The 12,637-nt window shown below is 41.9% G+C and overlaps 1 protein-coding gene across 4 annotated transcripts in view; it reads right to left on the reverse strand.

Moving 5' to 3' along the window:
* glsb (glutaminase b) overlaps positions 1–12,637 on the reverse strand; it is a 118,758-nt gene that overhangs the window by 33,860 nt on the left and 72,261 nt on the right. For all 4 annotated transcript variants that reach the window (XM_048534279.2, XM_048534280.2, XM_048534282.2 and 1 more), the window contains 2 exons: positions 9,647–9,778; positions 6,556–6,648 (listed from right to left, as the gene is read on the reverse strand). In XM_048534279.2, coding sequence (XP_048390236.2) covers positions 6,556–6,648; positions 9,647–9,778 — 225 coding nt within the window. The remainder of the gene's footprint in view (positions 1–6,555; positions 6,649–9,646; positions 9,779–12,637) is intronic.

A 12,637-nucleotide genomic window follows, 5' to 3' on the forward strand; every position in this document is an offset into this window, starting at 1 on the left:
TCAACAAGTCAAAACACAAAGGCCAATATTTAGCAACTGAGGCTTGAACCACATGACAAATCCACAACAGCCAACAGATATGAACACACGTGTATGTCTTTAGAATTGTCCCAACTGATCAGAGGCACTGAAAAATCTCTCATAATTGGAATGTAGCTGGGCAGGTTTTTGTAAAGCACACACAATGGTAAAATCTGAACTACACATTAATGCAGTTTTTCCTCAAGACTTTGTTCTGCTCAAGTGAGAGAGATCCAGGTAAAAAGGGTCAGAGCTGCTGTGGCGATGGTGGGTAGGGGAAACTGAGAAAGTGGCAAAGGACAGTGTTGATGGAAGATACTTGTCATTTCCTTGGCTTTCTTGGAGCAGGAATCAGGCCACAAAAAGGTGAGTTAGGCTATACCTACCATTAAAAAAATTTAAAGGAGGCACCTAGCTACTACACGCAGAATTCCACTGCAGCAATTGCTGCCTCAGAATCTCATTGTTGCAACATACAGAATGTGAAGCCTTGCAACAGTGAATGGACAGCAGATCTGGCAGCATCTGTGTTCAGAGAAACAGAGTTAAATCTTCAGATCAATGACATGTTATCAGAAACTGATGCGTCACTTAAATGAAACGTTAATTCTCTTCCACTCTGGATAGATGTTTCCAGACCTTAGTATTTTCAGCACTGTTTGGCTTTATTCCACATTTCCAAAATCTGCAGTATTTTGCTCTTGTACAGATTAGTGAATACTGGTCAATGACCAAAATAGGTACCAGATAAGTGGGCAAAGTAGTCTCTACCTATGAGAAAGAGGTAGCGATCAAAAGACATGATGCTGAGAATGGAACATTTGGGCATGTTTGGAAGTTGATTGATGCTGACTATCTCTGGCCAAAGTTTAAATGAACTATTCCTTTTCCTATTGGCAGACTAGGTAATTAGAAGTGTAAATCTGCATTATCCATTTACAGAGTCAAGAATAGATAATTACAGAAATGTACTGAGTTGAATGAGGCACTGTATACCAGAAAGCCTGTGTAGTGATTGTCAGCCAGGCAGACTTCAGAATACAAGTTCCCTGATTCTGGCTGCTAACCTGGTCCAATCAGGGACCCCTGACAAATAAATGGGAATTGGAAAAATAAACTATAAGCAGGAATGTCGGAGATTGTGCTCACTCAGAGCCAACTCTCAGGAAGCCAGGCCAGAGTCAAGGATTATGTACATGGGCATAAAAGGTGATTGGTGATGGTACACCAGCCTCTGTGGAGTTATTTCAGTGGCGACAAGAATAGGGTTAATGATGTAACCATGCAAGAGAGCCTACTAGCAGAAACCTTACTGGGCTTCAAACAGACACAACAACTGGCTTTTTCATTAGAAATTACAGCACGTGGAACACATGGGATACAGGGTATTCTAATCGAAGTGGGCACCCTCACCAGGCTTACTGAGCTTGACGGACACCACGTAAGTGAAGGCAATTGCATAGCCTCACTCAGGACAGATCCTAAGCACAGGGATTCTACGTCAGCATAAAGCAAAACCCCAAAACAAAGCCAAGCCTCAGCCAAATGGTGATAATGGGAACTGCAGATGCTGGAGAATCCAAGTTAACAAAGTGTGGATCTGGATGAACACAGCAGGCCAAGCAGCATCCCTTCTGAAGGAGGGTCTAGGCCCGAAACGTCAGCTTTTATGCTCCCGAGATGCTGCTTGGCCTGCTGTATTCATCCAGCTCCACACGTTGTTATCTCAGCCAAATGGTTAACATTTTCTTCAGGATTATGATCTGGCAAGCCATTAGAGTTGCTGCCCACATGCGGACTCGAGATACTCCATTCAAGCCCAGTGGGACTAAGAGAACCCATATCCAGGATCGCTCACACCCTGGAAAGCCCAACTACATCTGGTTTGGAACAGATAAATCACAATCAACCAAAATAAACATCTAGCTAAATGGTCTTCTTCTAATGGAGGTTGAAACAAAAACAGAAGTTTTTGTTCCTGATTTACAGCATCGACAGTTCTTTCGGTTTTCAATAGAGGTTGATGCTGGTATGGCCACATCAGCAACTGGAGTACTAATCTTTAACAAAATTCATTCTGGACTCCAATTCTTAAGTTTGGGAACTTATTGGGGAACCTCTACAGATTAAGAGAACAATTTCAGTTCCGGTCTCTTACGAGGAGCAGCTGGCTCAGTTACCACTAATTGTACTGAAAGGCTCAGGCCCAGGTTCAGGCCTGACATGGTGAAATTGATTGAGAAAGAACATAGAACATTACAGCACAGTACAGGCCCTTCGGCCCTCGATGTTGTGCCGACCTGTCATACCGATCTCAAGCCCACCTAATCTACACTATTCCATGTATGTCCATATGCTTGTCCAATGATGACTTAAAATGTATCTAAAGTTGGCGAATCTACTACCGTTGCAGGCAAAGCGTTCCATTCCCTTATTACTCTGAGTAAAGAAACCACCTCTGGCATCTGTCCTATATCTTTCACCCCTCAATTTAAAGCTATGCCCCCTCATGCTCGCCGTCACCATCCTAGGAAAAAGGCTCTCCCTATCCACCCTATCTAACCCTCCGATTATTCTATATGTTTCAATTAAGTCACCTCTCAACCTTCTTCTCTCTAATGAAAACAGCCTCAAGTCCCTCAGCCTTTCCTCATAAGACCTTCCCTCCATACCAGGCAACATCCTAGTAAATCTCCTCTGCACCCTTTCCAAAGCTTCCACATCCTTCTTATAATGCGGTGACCAGAACTGTACACAATACTCCAAGCGCGGCCGCACCAGAGTTTTGTACAACTTCACCATAACCTCTTGGTTCTGGAACTCGATCCCTCTATTAATAAAAGCTACAACACTATGCCTTCTTAACAGCCCTGTCAACCTGGGTGGCAACTTTCAAGAATCTGTGTACATGGACACAGATCTCTCTGCTCATCTACACTGCTAAGAGTCTTACCATTAGCCCTGTACCTTGCCTTCTGGTTACTCCTACCAAAGTGCAACACCTCACACTTGTCCGCATTAAACTCCATTTGCCAACTCTCAGCCCAGCTCTGCAGCTTATCTATGTATCTCTGCAACCTACAGCATCCTTCGTCACTATTCACAACTCCACCAACCTTAGTGTCGTCTGCAAATTTACTAACCCATCCTTCTACACCCTCATCCAGGTCATTTATAAAAATGACTATCAGCAGTGGACCCAACACCAACCCTTGCGGTACACCACTAGTAACTGGTCTCCAGGATGAACATTTCCTTTGTCTTCTTTCAGCAAGCCAATTTCCGATCCAAACTGCTATATCTCCCACAATTCCATTCCTCTGTATATTTTTCACTTAGAAAATGACTGCCCAACTGAACTACCCAGCGGATTTTCATGAAGATCTACAGACTATCAAGGTGCCAAGGCCACTTTGCATGTTGATCAGGAAGCAATTCCACGCTACTGCAAGGCTTGCCCAATGGCATTCACCTTGTGAAAAGTAGAGGCAGAACTCGGGAGATTGGAATGCTACTAGTCAGGAGATTGGAACTACTAATTTCCTCCAATTTAAAGGATTTAGACATAGACCTTAGATGTTTCTCCAAGGCAGGCACATGCCTTAGAAGGGAAAAGGGTGTGTTCCAGACACCCCAAGCGATCTACTTTGAGCTACAGAGTTGTCAAAACTGGGTTATACCCATTGCAAGATAAAGCAAGGTGCCTCCGCTCCCAAGCCAAGACTGTAACTCAAGTCTTTCCTGTGATTGATTTTTTTTTAAAAACAGAAAAGGTCATTCCAAACCTAGCCTCCATCCTGGCACTCATTTGCTATTGAGAAAGGGACAGCCTTGGAAATAGTCTTGTAGCTAAAACATAGCCTTGAGGGAAGTGAAGGAACAGCTATCGTCCAAGGCATTGACGCACTTGTGACCCCAAGTGAGATCTTGCACTGATATGCAAGGCCTCCCTGTACAGCTTCAGGGCAATGCTGGCTCACAGGTAGCCCTAAGTAGAGGAATACCTTATTATTGTATGCTTCCCAGGCTTTGCCTTATGCAGAGCACAAATACGCCCAGACAGAGAAGCAAGGTTCGGCAATTATCTTTGGAGTGACAAAATTTCCAATACCTTTCTGCATGTAAACCTGTAATAGTAACAGACCATAAACCCCTGCAAGGTCCACGTAAAGAGCATATGGCAGTGCTGCCCATAGCTTCAGGCTGCATTCAGCAATGGGGTCTCATTCTAAATGAGTACAATTACAAGTTGGAACACCATGTGGGAGGCTATGTAGCAAATGTGGATGCCTTGAGCCACCTCTCACTGGCAGATATACCAGTGGTGCCACCACTGAAGAGTGTTTTGGTTTTAAACAAAAACTTTCCTAACATCCTTCTGGGCTGGCTTGTCCCCACCTGCCTAACCTGTTCTTCCTCTCACCTATCTCCTTCTCCCACCTCAAGCCGCACCTCCATTTCCTTCCTACCTACCAACCTCATCCCGCCCCCTTGACCTGTCCGTTCTCCCCGGACGGACCTATCCCCCTCCCTACCTCCCCACCCATACTCTCCTCTCCACCTATCTTCTCCTCTATCCATCTTCAGTCCGCCACCTCCCTCCACCCCCCCTATTTATTTCAGAATCCTCTCCCCATCCCCCTTTTCTGATGAAGGGTCTAGGCCCGAAACGTTTTGTGCTCTTAAGATGCTGCTTGGCCTGCTGCGTCCATCCAGCTCCACACTGTTATCTCTAGTCCAAACTTTGAAGGCAGGCTTACAGAAACAGTTTACAGCTTTACTCTATACCAACTGTTCCAGTTGATTAGTGGACTACCCTTCAACGACAGGGACAGCTCCAGCAGATTCGCTATTGGGAAGACTGTGCACCAGGTTAAATCTGATTTTCCTGAACTGGTGAAGTGTGCACTTGAGGCATATGGTCCACATGAAAGCTGCAAACGGAGCAGGAGCATAACACACCCAGCCCCTCAGAGGAGCTAGAAAGGCTGTTGGACCTCCTGGATTCTCCCCCCTCCATCTCACAAAGAAACCTCAGAATCTAAGATGGACATGGTGGATGTCGCTCCTTCAAAGCCTTTACTGCCTGAATAAGAGGATGAATTTCTTCTGAGTCAATCTGGACACAAGAGACAGCACAACATATGCCACCTGTATCAGAGGCCGAGTCAGAGGAACAAGCCCCTGAGCAAAAATCCCTCAAGAGGTTACAGGAAAGAGAACAGGCCTACGCGCCTGGACTTACAATTCCTGCATCTCCTCGATTTCTAAGTAAATCTCACAGAATAAGTTCCCTAATTTGACCAGGTTAACAGCACCAATCAGGGAACCCCTGCTGACAGTAATACACAGGTGTATCAGAGGTTCTGCTTACAGGAAGCTAGACCAGTGTCACATACTATGCACGGTGAAATAATTGGTGATTTGGTGACAGGCTACTGGCACTTTATGAAGTTATTTCAACATGCACCATGAATATATATATATATATAAAAATTTCTTGTCCCTTGGCTCATTCTTTTCCAAGTTACTTTATGTTCCTCTGGCGTCAGTCTCTTAGTGAGTGCTGTTTATTCACATTTACTATTGAAATCATTGCTTATTTTTGACATCTTTATTCTATCTCCCCTTACCAGCTCCTTTGAGGATAATCCAAGTCTTTTTGGGATACACGTATTTGAAGTTCATTATCTCCATTAATGATTCTACTAATACCCCTCCTAAATATTTCCAAGGTCGTTTCATCCTTCAAGTGTGTTGCCCAGAATTAAACAATACTCCCAAACTGGAGTCAAACAAGCAATTTATACAAGTGCTGTTTTGCTTCCTTGCTTTTGTATTTTACATTTCTAACTATAAAATCAAGGATCCATCTGCTCCTCACGACCTTATCATTTGTCTTGTCAACCTCAAAGGTCAGTTTGCGAACGCACCTAGCTCTCAAGTTTCTGCATCCTCATTACAATTGTTTAATTTCTAACGTTTAAAAATAACTGGTATATGGGTTATTGCAAATCTAAATTTTGAAGAATAGATGGGAACTAGAATAGAACCCATTGCTAAAAGAAATGAAACATCCAAAAGCAAAATAATTTCTGTAAGAAATCATTTGTTTTGTACATATTCTGAATATATTTTGTACATGAAATGCTATTCTTCATCGATTCTTCCCAGTGATATAGGGATCGGGTAATCTAAACCCGAATAGATATAACCATGGTTCTGAGCAAATTCCATTTCCTGAGGAAGCAACTACAAATTATAATTTGATTTCTACTTCTGAAAGATTATTCAGAGATGAAGCTCCGTATTTGACGGATTATTTTTACTAAACCTGCTCTGCTCCTGTTTTCAGGGAAAACCCAAAGCAATTGTTGTTTCAATACAAATTAATTGCAATGGATTTGACTCTTTGATAATACATCTAACAAATCACCAACCCTCATTTACTCTGTGTTGGTAGCACAAGATTAATTTTTTTTTCAAAAATGGCTACAAGTTTACTTTCTATCTTGTTTTAGAAGTTAAACATACCCGCACTTCACCACCTTCCCTACGAGGATCATGCTTCTTTGCGAAGTGTCTCAGGTTGTCATAATTATGGAAGTTAAACAGAGAAACAAGATCCTAAAATTACATTAAAAAAGAATCATTAGTTAATAAGACCAACAAACACTAAACATTTTAACTAAATAACCAGAGTCTTCATGTAATTTCTGCTTTGTAGCATTTTTAGATATAAACTCTCAGAGTACAGAGAGGTTTTAGTATTTTACCACAGTTATATAGTCTTAAATAATTTGCATTTAAATCCAGCAATACAAAAATATATTGGTATTTAATATGCATGTTTAATTTAACTTCAATTAAAACGTGAAATGATACAGCCCAGGAACATACCCTTTAGCTCATTTGTGCTGACCATGATGCCATTCTAAACAAATCCCAGCTGCCTGCACATAATCCAAATCCAAATCCCTCTATTCTACGCCTGTTCAGATTTCTATTTGTGGCACTAATGCTTCGAGCCCTGGAGACCACTGTAATCACACTAGTACCTACACTGAGACACGGACCCAAGTGCCAAACCTCAGATTATTTGTAGAAAATGGACATATAGTCATTCCTCCATATCCACAAGACTTCTCGCAAATGGAATTCATAAGTTTGTAGTTTATATAAAAATAGGTTAAAAATCACAGATCCGCATTTTTACGTGATGTTAACTGTTGTTACTTTTTTTGGTGTGGATCGGCAATTCGTGATTTCACAAATACTGAGGATTTAGTGTATGAACACAAAAAAAAGGGAGGCCTAATGATAATGTCACTTGACCATCAATCCAAAAGCCCAGGCTACTACTCTGGATACACATGTAACTGCTGGAATTTCCACTGAATTAACTAAAATCTGGAATTAAAAGCTAGTCTCAGCAATGGTGACAATGAGACCATTGTTGATTGTCATAAAAACTGATTCAATAACATCCTTCAAAACAGGAAATGTCATCCTTATACGATATAGCCTACAGGCGACAGCAACGTGGCTTATGTCCAAATACCCTCCGAAATGGCATTATATGGCACTCAGTTGCACCAAACTGCTGTAAAGTTTAATAAGAGTTAATTGGCAATTGGACTAACTGGCATCAATCTAGGTATGAAAAATGACAGCAGCAAACCCAGGCCCATCAAACCTGCAGAGTCTTCTTTACTAAGATCTGTGGGCTTATGTCCATCTGGGAAAGCCATCCCAGAGACTGGTCAATCAACATCTTAATCATACTCAGTAAATCCTATATTACAGGAAATAACACCATTATCAGCAGCCATTGTATGCTGTCCCAACCACAGCCCAGTCCCACCAGAAAGGGAGGCACAATAGTACATTGGGAATAGCCTGGACTTGCAAGTGGTAGTTTTCCATCTATTTGCTACCCATGACCTTTCAGATGGCAATAGTTGCAGGCCTTGAAGGTGTTTTTTAAGCAGACTTGGTAAATTTCTGCAGTGCATTTTGTAGATGGTACACGCTGCTGAATTGAGTGTCAGTGGTGGAAGGAGAATGTTAGTGGATGTGAAGGTCATTCAAGGAGCTGCCACAAGCCTATCTAAATGTGGGATGTCAAGAACACGGCAAAACTTCAACACGACTATTTAGAAACAAAACAGCACGAAACAGAGTTAAACATTTCCACAACCAATGGATCACATCCAAATCTTTGCAGTCCTACCATATCCAGTCATGAATGGAAGCAGACAACTACACGGACTGAAAGAGGCTCTTTCAAACATTCCCCCAATCCTCAATGTGGGGGCCATGCACATCAGTCTAAAGACATGGCTGAAGTACTGCAATCACTATCAGACAGGAGTGCTGATTGGATGATCTGTTTATGCCTCCTCTGAGCTCCCCAGCAGCAAAGATGCCTGTCTTCAGACAAATCAAATCACTCAGTGATATCCACAAGTGGCTGACGGTACTGGATACTGTAATGGCTTTGGGCCCTGACAAAACTGGCCGTTGAACTGAAAACTTGCGCTACAGCAATGGCATCTATCTAGCAAAGCGGAAAGCTGTTCAACTTATGTCCCTTTAACAAAAAAAATGCAAGCCAACTGCAACAAGACCAATTACCACGCTCAGATAATTGCTAGAAGGAATTGTTGACAGTTTCATCCAGCAGTAATTTCCAAGGAAATTTTCAAACTCAAGAGTTCCTCCAAAGTCACTCAGCTTCTGACCTAATTACAGCCTTAGACCAAATGCAGGACAAAAAGAACTAAACTCCACATGAGGTAAAAGTGTCCACCCTTGAAATCAAGGTAGCATTTGATTGAGAATGGCGTTAGGAGCCTGAGCAAAACTGAAAATCAACAAAATTCAGAAAAACATTTTGCTGTCCATCCATCACCTTCCACATTCACTCCCTCCACCAATGCACAATGGCAGCTGCATGTATTATCTGCAAGATGCATTGCAGGAACTAACTAAAACTCCTTCACCAACATCTTCCAAATCTGCAACCACGATTACCTGAAGGCCAAGGGCAATAAATGTATGGAAGTACCACAAGCTATAAGCTCCCCTCCAAAACAGACCTATTCTACTTCTAAACCATGCCACTGCTTTTTCAATGTCAGTCAAAATTTCAGAACTTCCTTCCATGTAGTACTGTGACTTTACCTAGCCCAAGCACTGCAGTGGTTCATAAGGAACTTCATCGCCAGCTTCAAGGACAATCAGGGTTGAGAAATACATGCAGACTTAGCCAGGTGATGTGGGGCAAGAAGAAAAGGACTGGATTATTTGGCCCCTTGAACTTGCTCCGCCATTAAGATCTTGGCAGGTTTGATGTGGCCTCAACTCCATTTTTGTGCCTAACAATACCCCACTCACCAAAAATAAAATCTCTATCCCCGCATCTTTAAACTTTGCCACAATCTAGAATCAGGAAAGTGTTCTTCTCTACCAAAGACCAATGGTGTAGTCAACTGTATCAAGAGGTTGCAGACAGATTGAGATAGGATAGTTTACACTTACAGTCACAAAAGATGTTGCAGAAGAGATAAAAATAAGCCGTGGATACTTTTGCATACGTCGAAATAAATATTGTTGCACTTACCTGGCAGAACTGAATACCCTTTACACTGTTGCCAAGTTTATCCAAAGGTGGAGACCAACACATAATGCCCATCACATTGGGCACAACCAACAAAATACCACCAGAAACTCCGGATTTTGCTGGAAGACCCACCTATAAAAAAGTGCACAAATTAATGTACTTACATACAAATACACTATTGGCACCAAACAATACTTGATAATTAACATTTCATTTGATGTACTGAAACAGAAATCCTCAAAGTTCACATACCAAATGTCATACTGAGCAAACAGTATAAACTTAAGGAGGTTTAAAAATTAATTCAGTGTGCCAAAGGATTTGATTGGTATTGGTGATGTAATACAAGACAGTAGTAGCTAGCATTCCTGGCCAGTTACTGAGGGGAACCAGCCTTTTAAGAATACTGTACCACTTCAGCAATGAAACTCCCAAAATACCTTTCCAGCCCTCCTTATCTAAACACAAAACATCTTGAATGAACAACTCAAAAGATAACTACTAACGCAGAGACAGGTAATGTTTGTCATATTATTTGAAAATCAAAATATGCTTACACAAATCAAAACAAAAGAGTGCCAATATACTAGTTTTCAGCTTGGAGAACTGCTCTAACTCATTCAACTCCACAAGTGTAAGAAAAGAAACAAACAAATTGGCATCCAAGATAATACTGGTTTGCTTCTTTGGAGAAGTAGTAATGGCTTAGGGCAGACCAGAGGAGCAAACAGAATCAACATAAGTTCATTGTCTATTCTGAAAACTTTTCCACTGGCATTTTTGCATTTCCTCAAATGTTGCACAAAGGTTTGTCCCATTTGAAACAGAAGGTGGTTTCTATTAGATCAACAAAACCATCTAACGAGCCAACTTTATTTTTTTTAGGAAACAGAGGGTGGCACGCGTATGGAATATGCTACCAGTGAAATAGAACATAGAACAGTACAGCACAGTACAGACCCTTTGGCCCACAATGTTGTGCCAAACTTTTACCCTAAACCTAAGGTCTATCTAACCTCCACCACAACCTTATACTATCATCCATATGCCTATCTAATAGCTGCTTAAAAGCCCCTAATAAGGCTGACTCCACTACCCTCTCCAGCAATGCATTCCACACCCACAACACTCTGATTAAAGAGCCTACCTCTGAAGTCTCCCCGATATCTACCTCCTTTCACTTTAAAACTATGCCCCCTCCTAAAAGCTACCTCCACCCAAGGAAAAAGTCTCTGGCTGTCCACACTATCTATACCTCTGATCATTCTGTAGACCTGTCAAGTCATCTCTCATTCTTCGTTGTTCTAAAGAGAAAAGCCCTAGCTCTGTCACACTTTCCTCATAAGGCCTTCCCTCCATTCCAGATGATATCCTGGTAAATCTCCTCTGCACCTTTTCTAATGCTTCCACATCTTTTCTGTAATGAGGTGACCAGAACAGGGCACTACTTCAGATGTGGCCGAACCGGCCTTTTGCAGAGCTAGAACGTAACTTCACGGCTCTTGAACTCGATCCCTCTATTAATGAGAGCTAACACACCATACGCCGTCTTAACAACTCTATCCACCAGGGTGGCAGCTCTCAGGGAACTGTGAACACGAACCCCAAGATCCCTCTGCTCCTCCACGATGCCAAGAATCTCTGTTAACTCTGCATTCTGCTTTCAAGTTCGTCCTTCCAAAATGAATCACCTCACATTTTTCAGGGTTAAACTCCATCTGCCACTTCTCAGCCCAGCTCTGCATTCTATAAATGTCCCTTTGTAACCTAGAACAGTCCTCTGCACTGTCCACAATAGGACCCACCCTTATATTGTCCACAATCTTGCTAATCCACCCTTCCACTCCTTCATCCAAATGGTTGAGGAATGGTGGAGGCTGGTACATTAACACTTAAAATGCACTGGACGGATAGGAACGGTTTAGAAGGATATGGGCCAAGTACAGGGAAATGAGGTTAGCGTAGATGGACAGTTTGGTCAGTATCAACCAGTCTCAGCTGAAGGACTTGTCTCCATGCTGCAGGATTCAATGACTAACTGGTCCCAAAATTTGATGATAAGGGATCATAGTTTGAGGCTTTTTACTTGCCAAGTTACACACACAGATCTTCATAATCATAGTATTGTAACTTTATGATAAATTGTCTATTTTTCAGCCCTAATTATCTGGTATCACTTACGCGTATAACAAGGAGAATTCAAGAATATTCTTATCAATAGACATGGAATAATAGTTAGACAATAATTGAGGTTTCTAAACAATTCTTAAAAAGGTTTGAAAATTATTTTCCCCATTTGTTGAATCATTTTGGTCATTAATATCTTTGACTTGCAACAGCAAGTTGAGGTTTTTGACTTGCTCGCTGAGCTGGCTTGTTATAGTTCAGATATTTCATCACCATACTAGGTAACATCGCAGTGCGGTCTCAGATGAAGCGATTGTTGTTCTGCTCCGCTTAGTATTTATACAATCCGGTCTGTTGAGGTGTTTTGTGTCATTCCCGGCTTTTTTTTTTGCATGTGTTTGTATATGGGGTCTAATTCCATGTTTATTGTTTGCATTATGGGTGGAGAACCAGGCCTCTCGGAATTCCCATGCATTACTATGGTTGGCTTCAGCTAGGATGATCATGTCGTCCCAGTTAAATTGATGGCCTTTGTTGTCCAAGTGTACTGAAATAAGGGAAAGTTCATGGTGTTTTTTTGCTGGTACCTGGTGTTCATGTATCCCAATAGCTAGGTTCCTTCCTGTCTTGCCGAAGTAATGTTTTTGGCAGTTCTTGCACGGTATTTTGTACACTGTACTGGTGATGCATGTCATGGGGATGGGGTTTTTGGTCCTTGAGAGTGTTACCAACGACCCCACACAGCAGCTAGGAAATAGGATGGCCCAAACACAGAAGAAACTAAAAAATGCAACACAAATAACCAAGACAGACTACTTAAAAGTGAAACCAGAAGGCTCAAAACACCCCCCACCTCTATAGATT

This window comes from Stegostoma tigrinum, chromosome 7, assembly GCF_030684315.1.
Source record: "Stegostoma tigrinum isolate sSteTig4 chromosome 7, sSteTig4.hap1, whole genome shotgun sequence".
In the NCBI taxonomy this organism is placed as follows: Eukaryota; Metazoa; Chordata; class Chondrichthyes; order Orectolobiformes; family Stegostomatidae; genus Stegostoma; species Stegostoma tigrinum.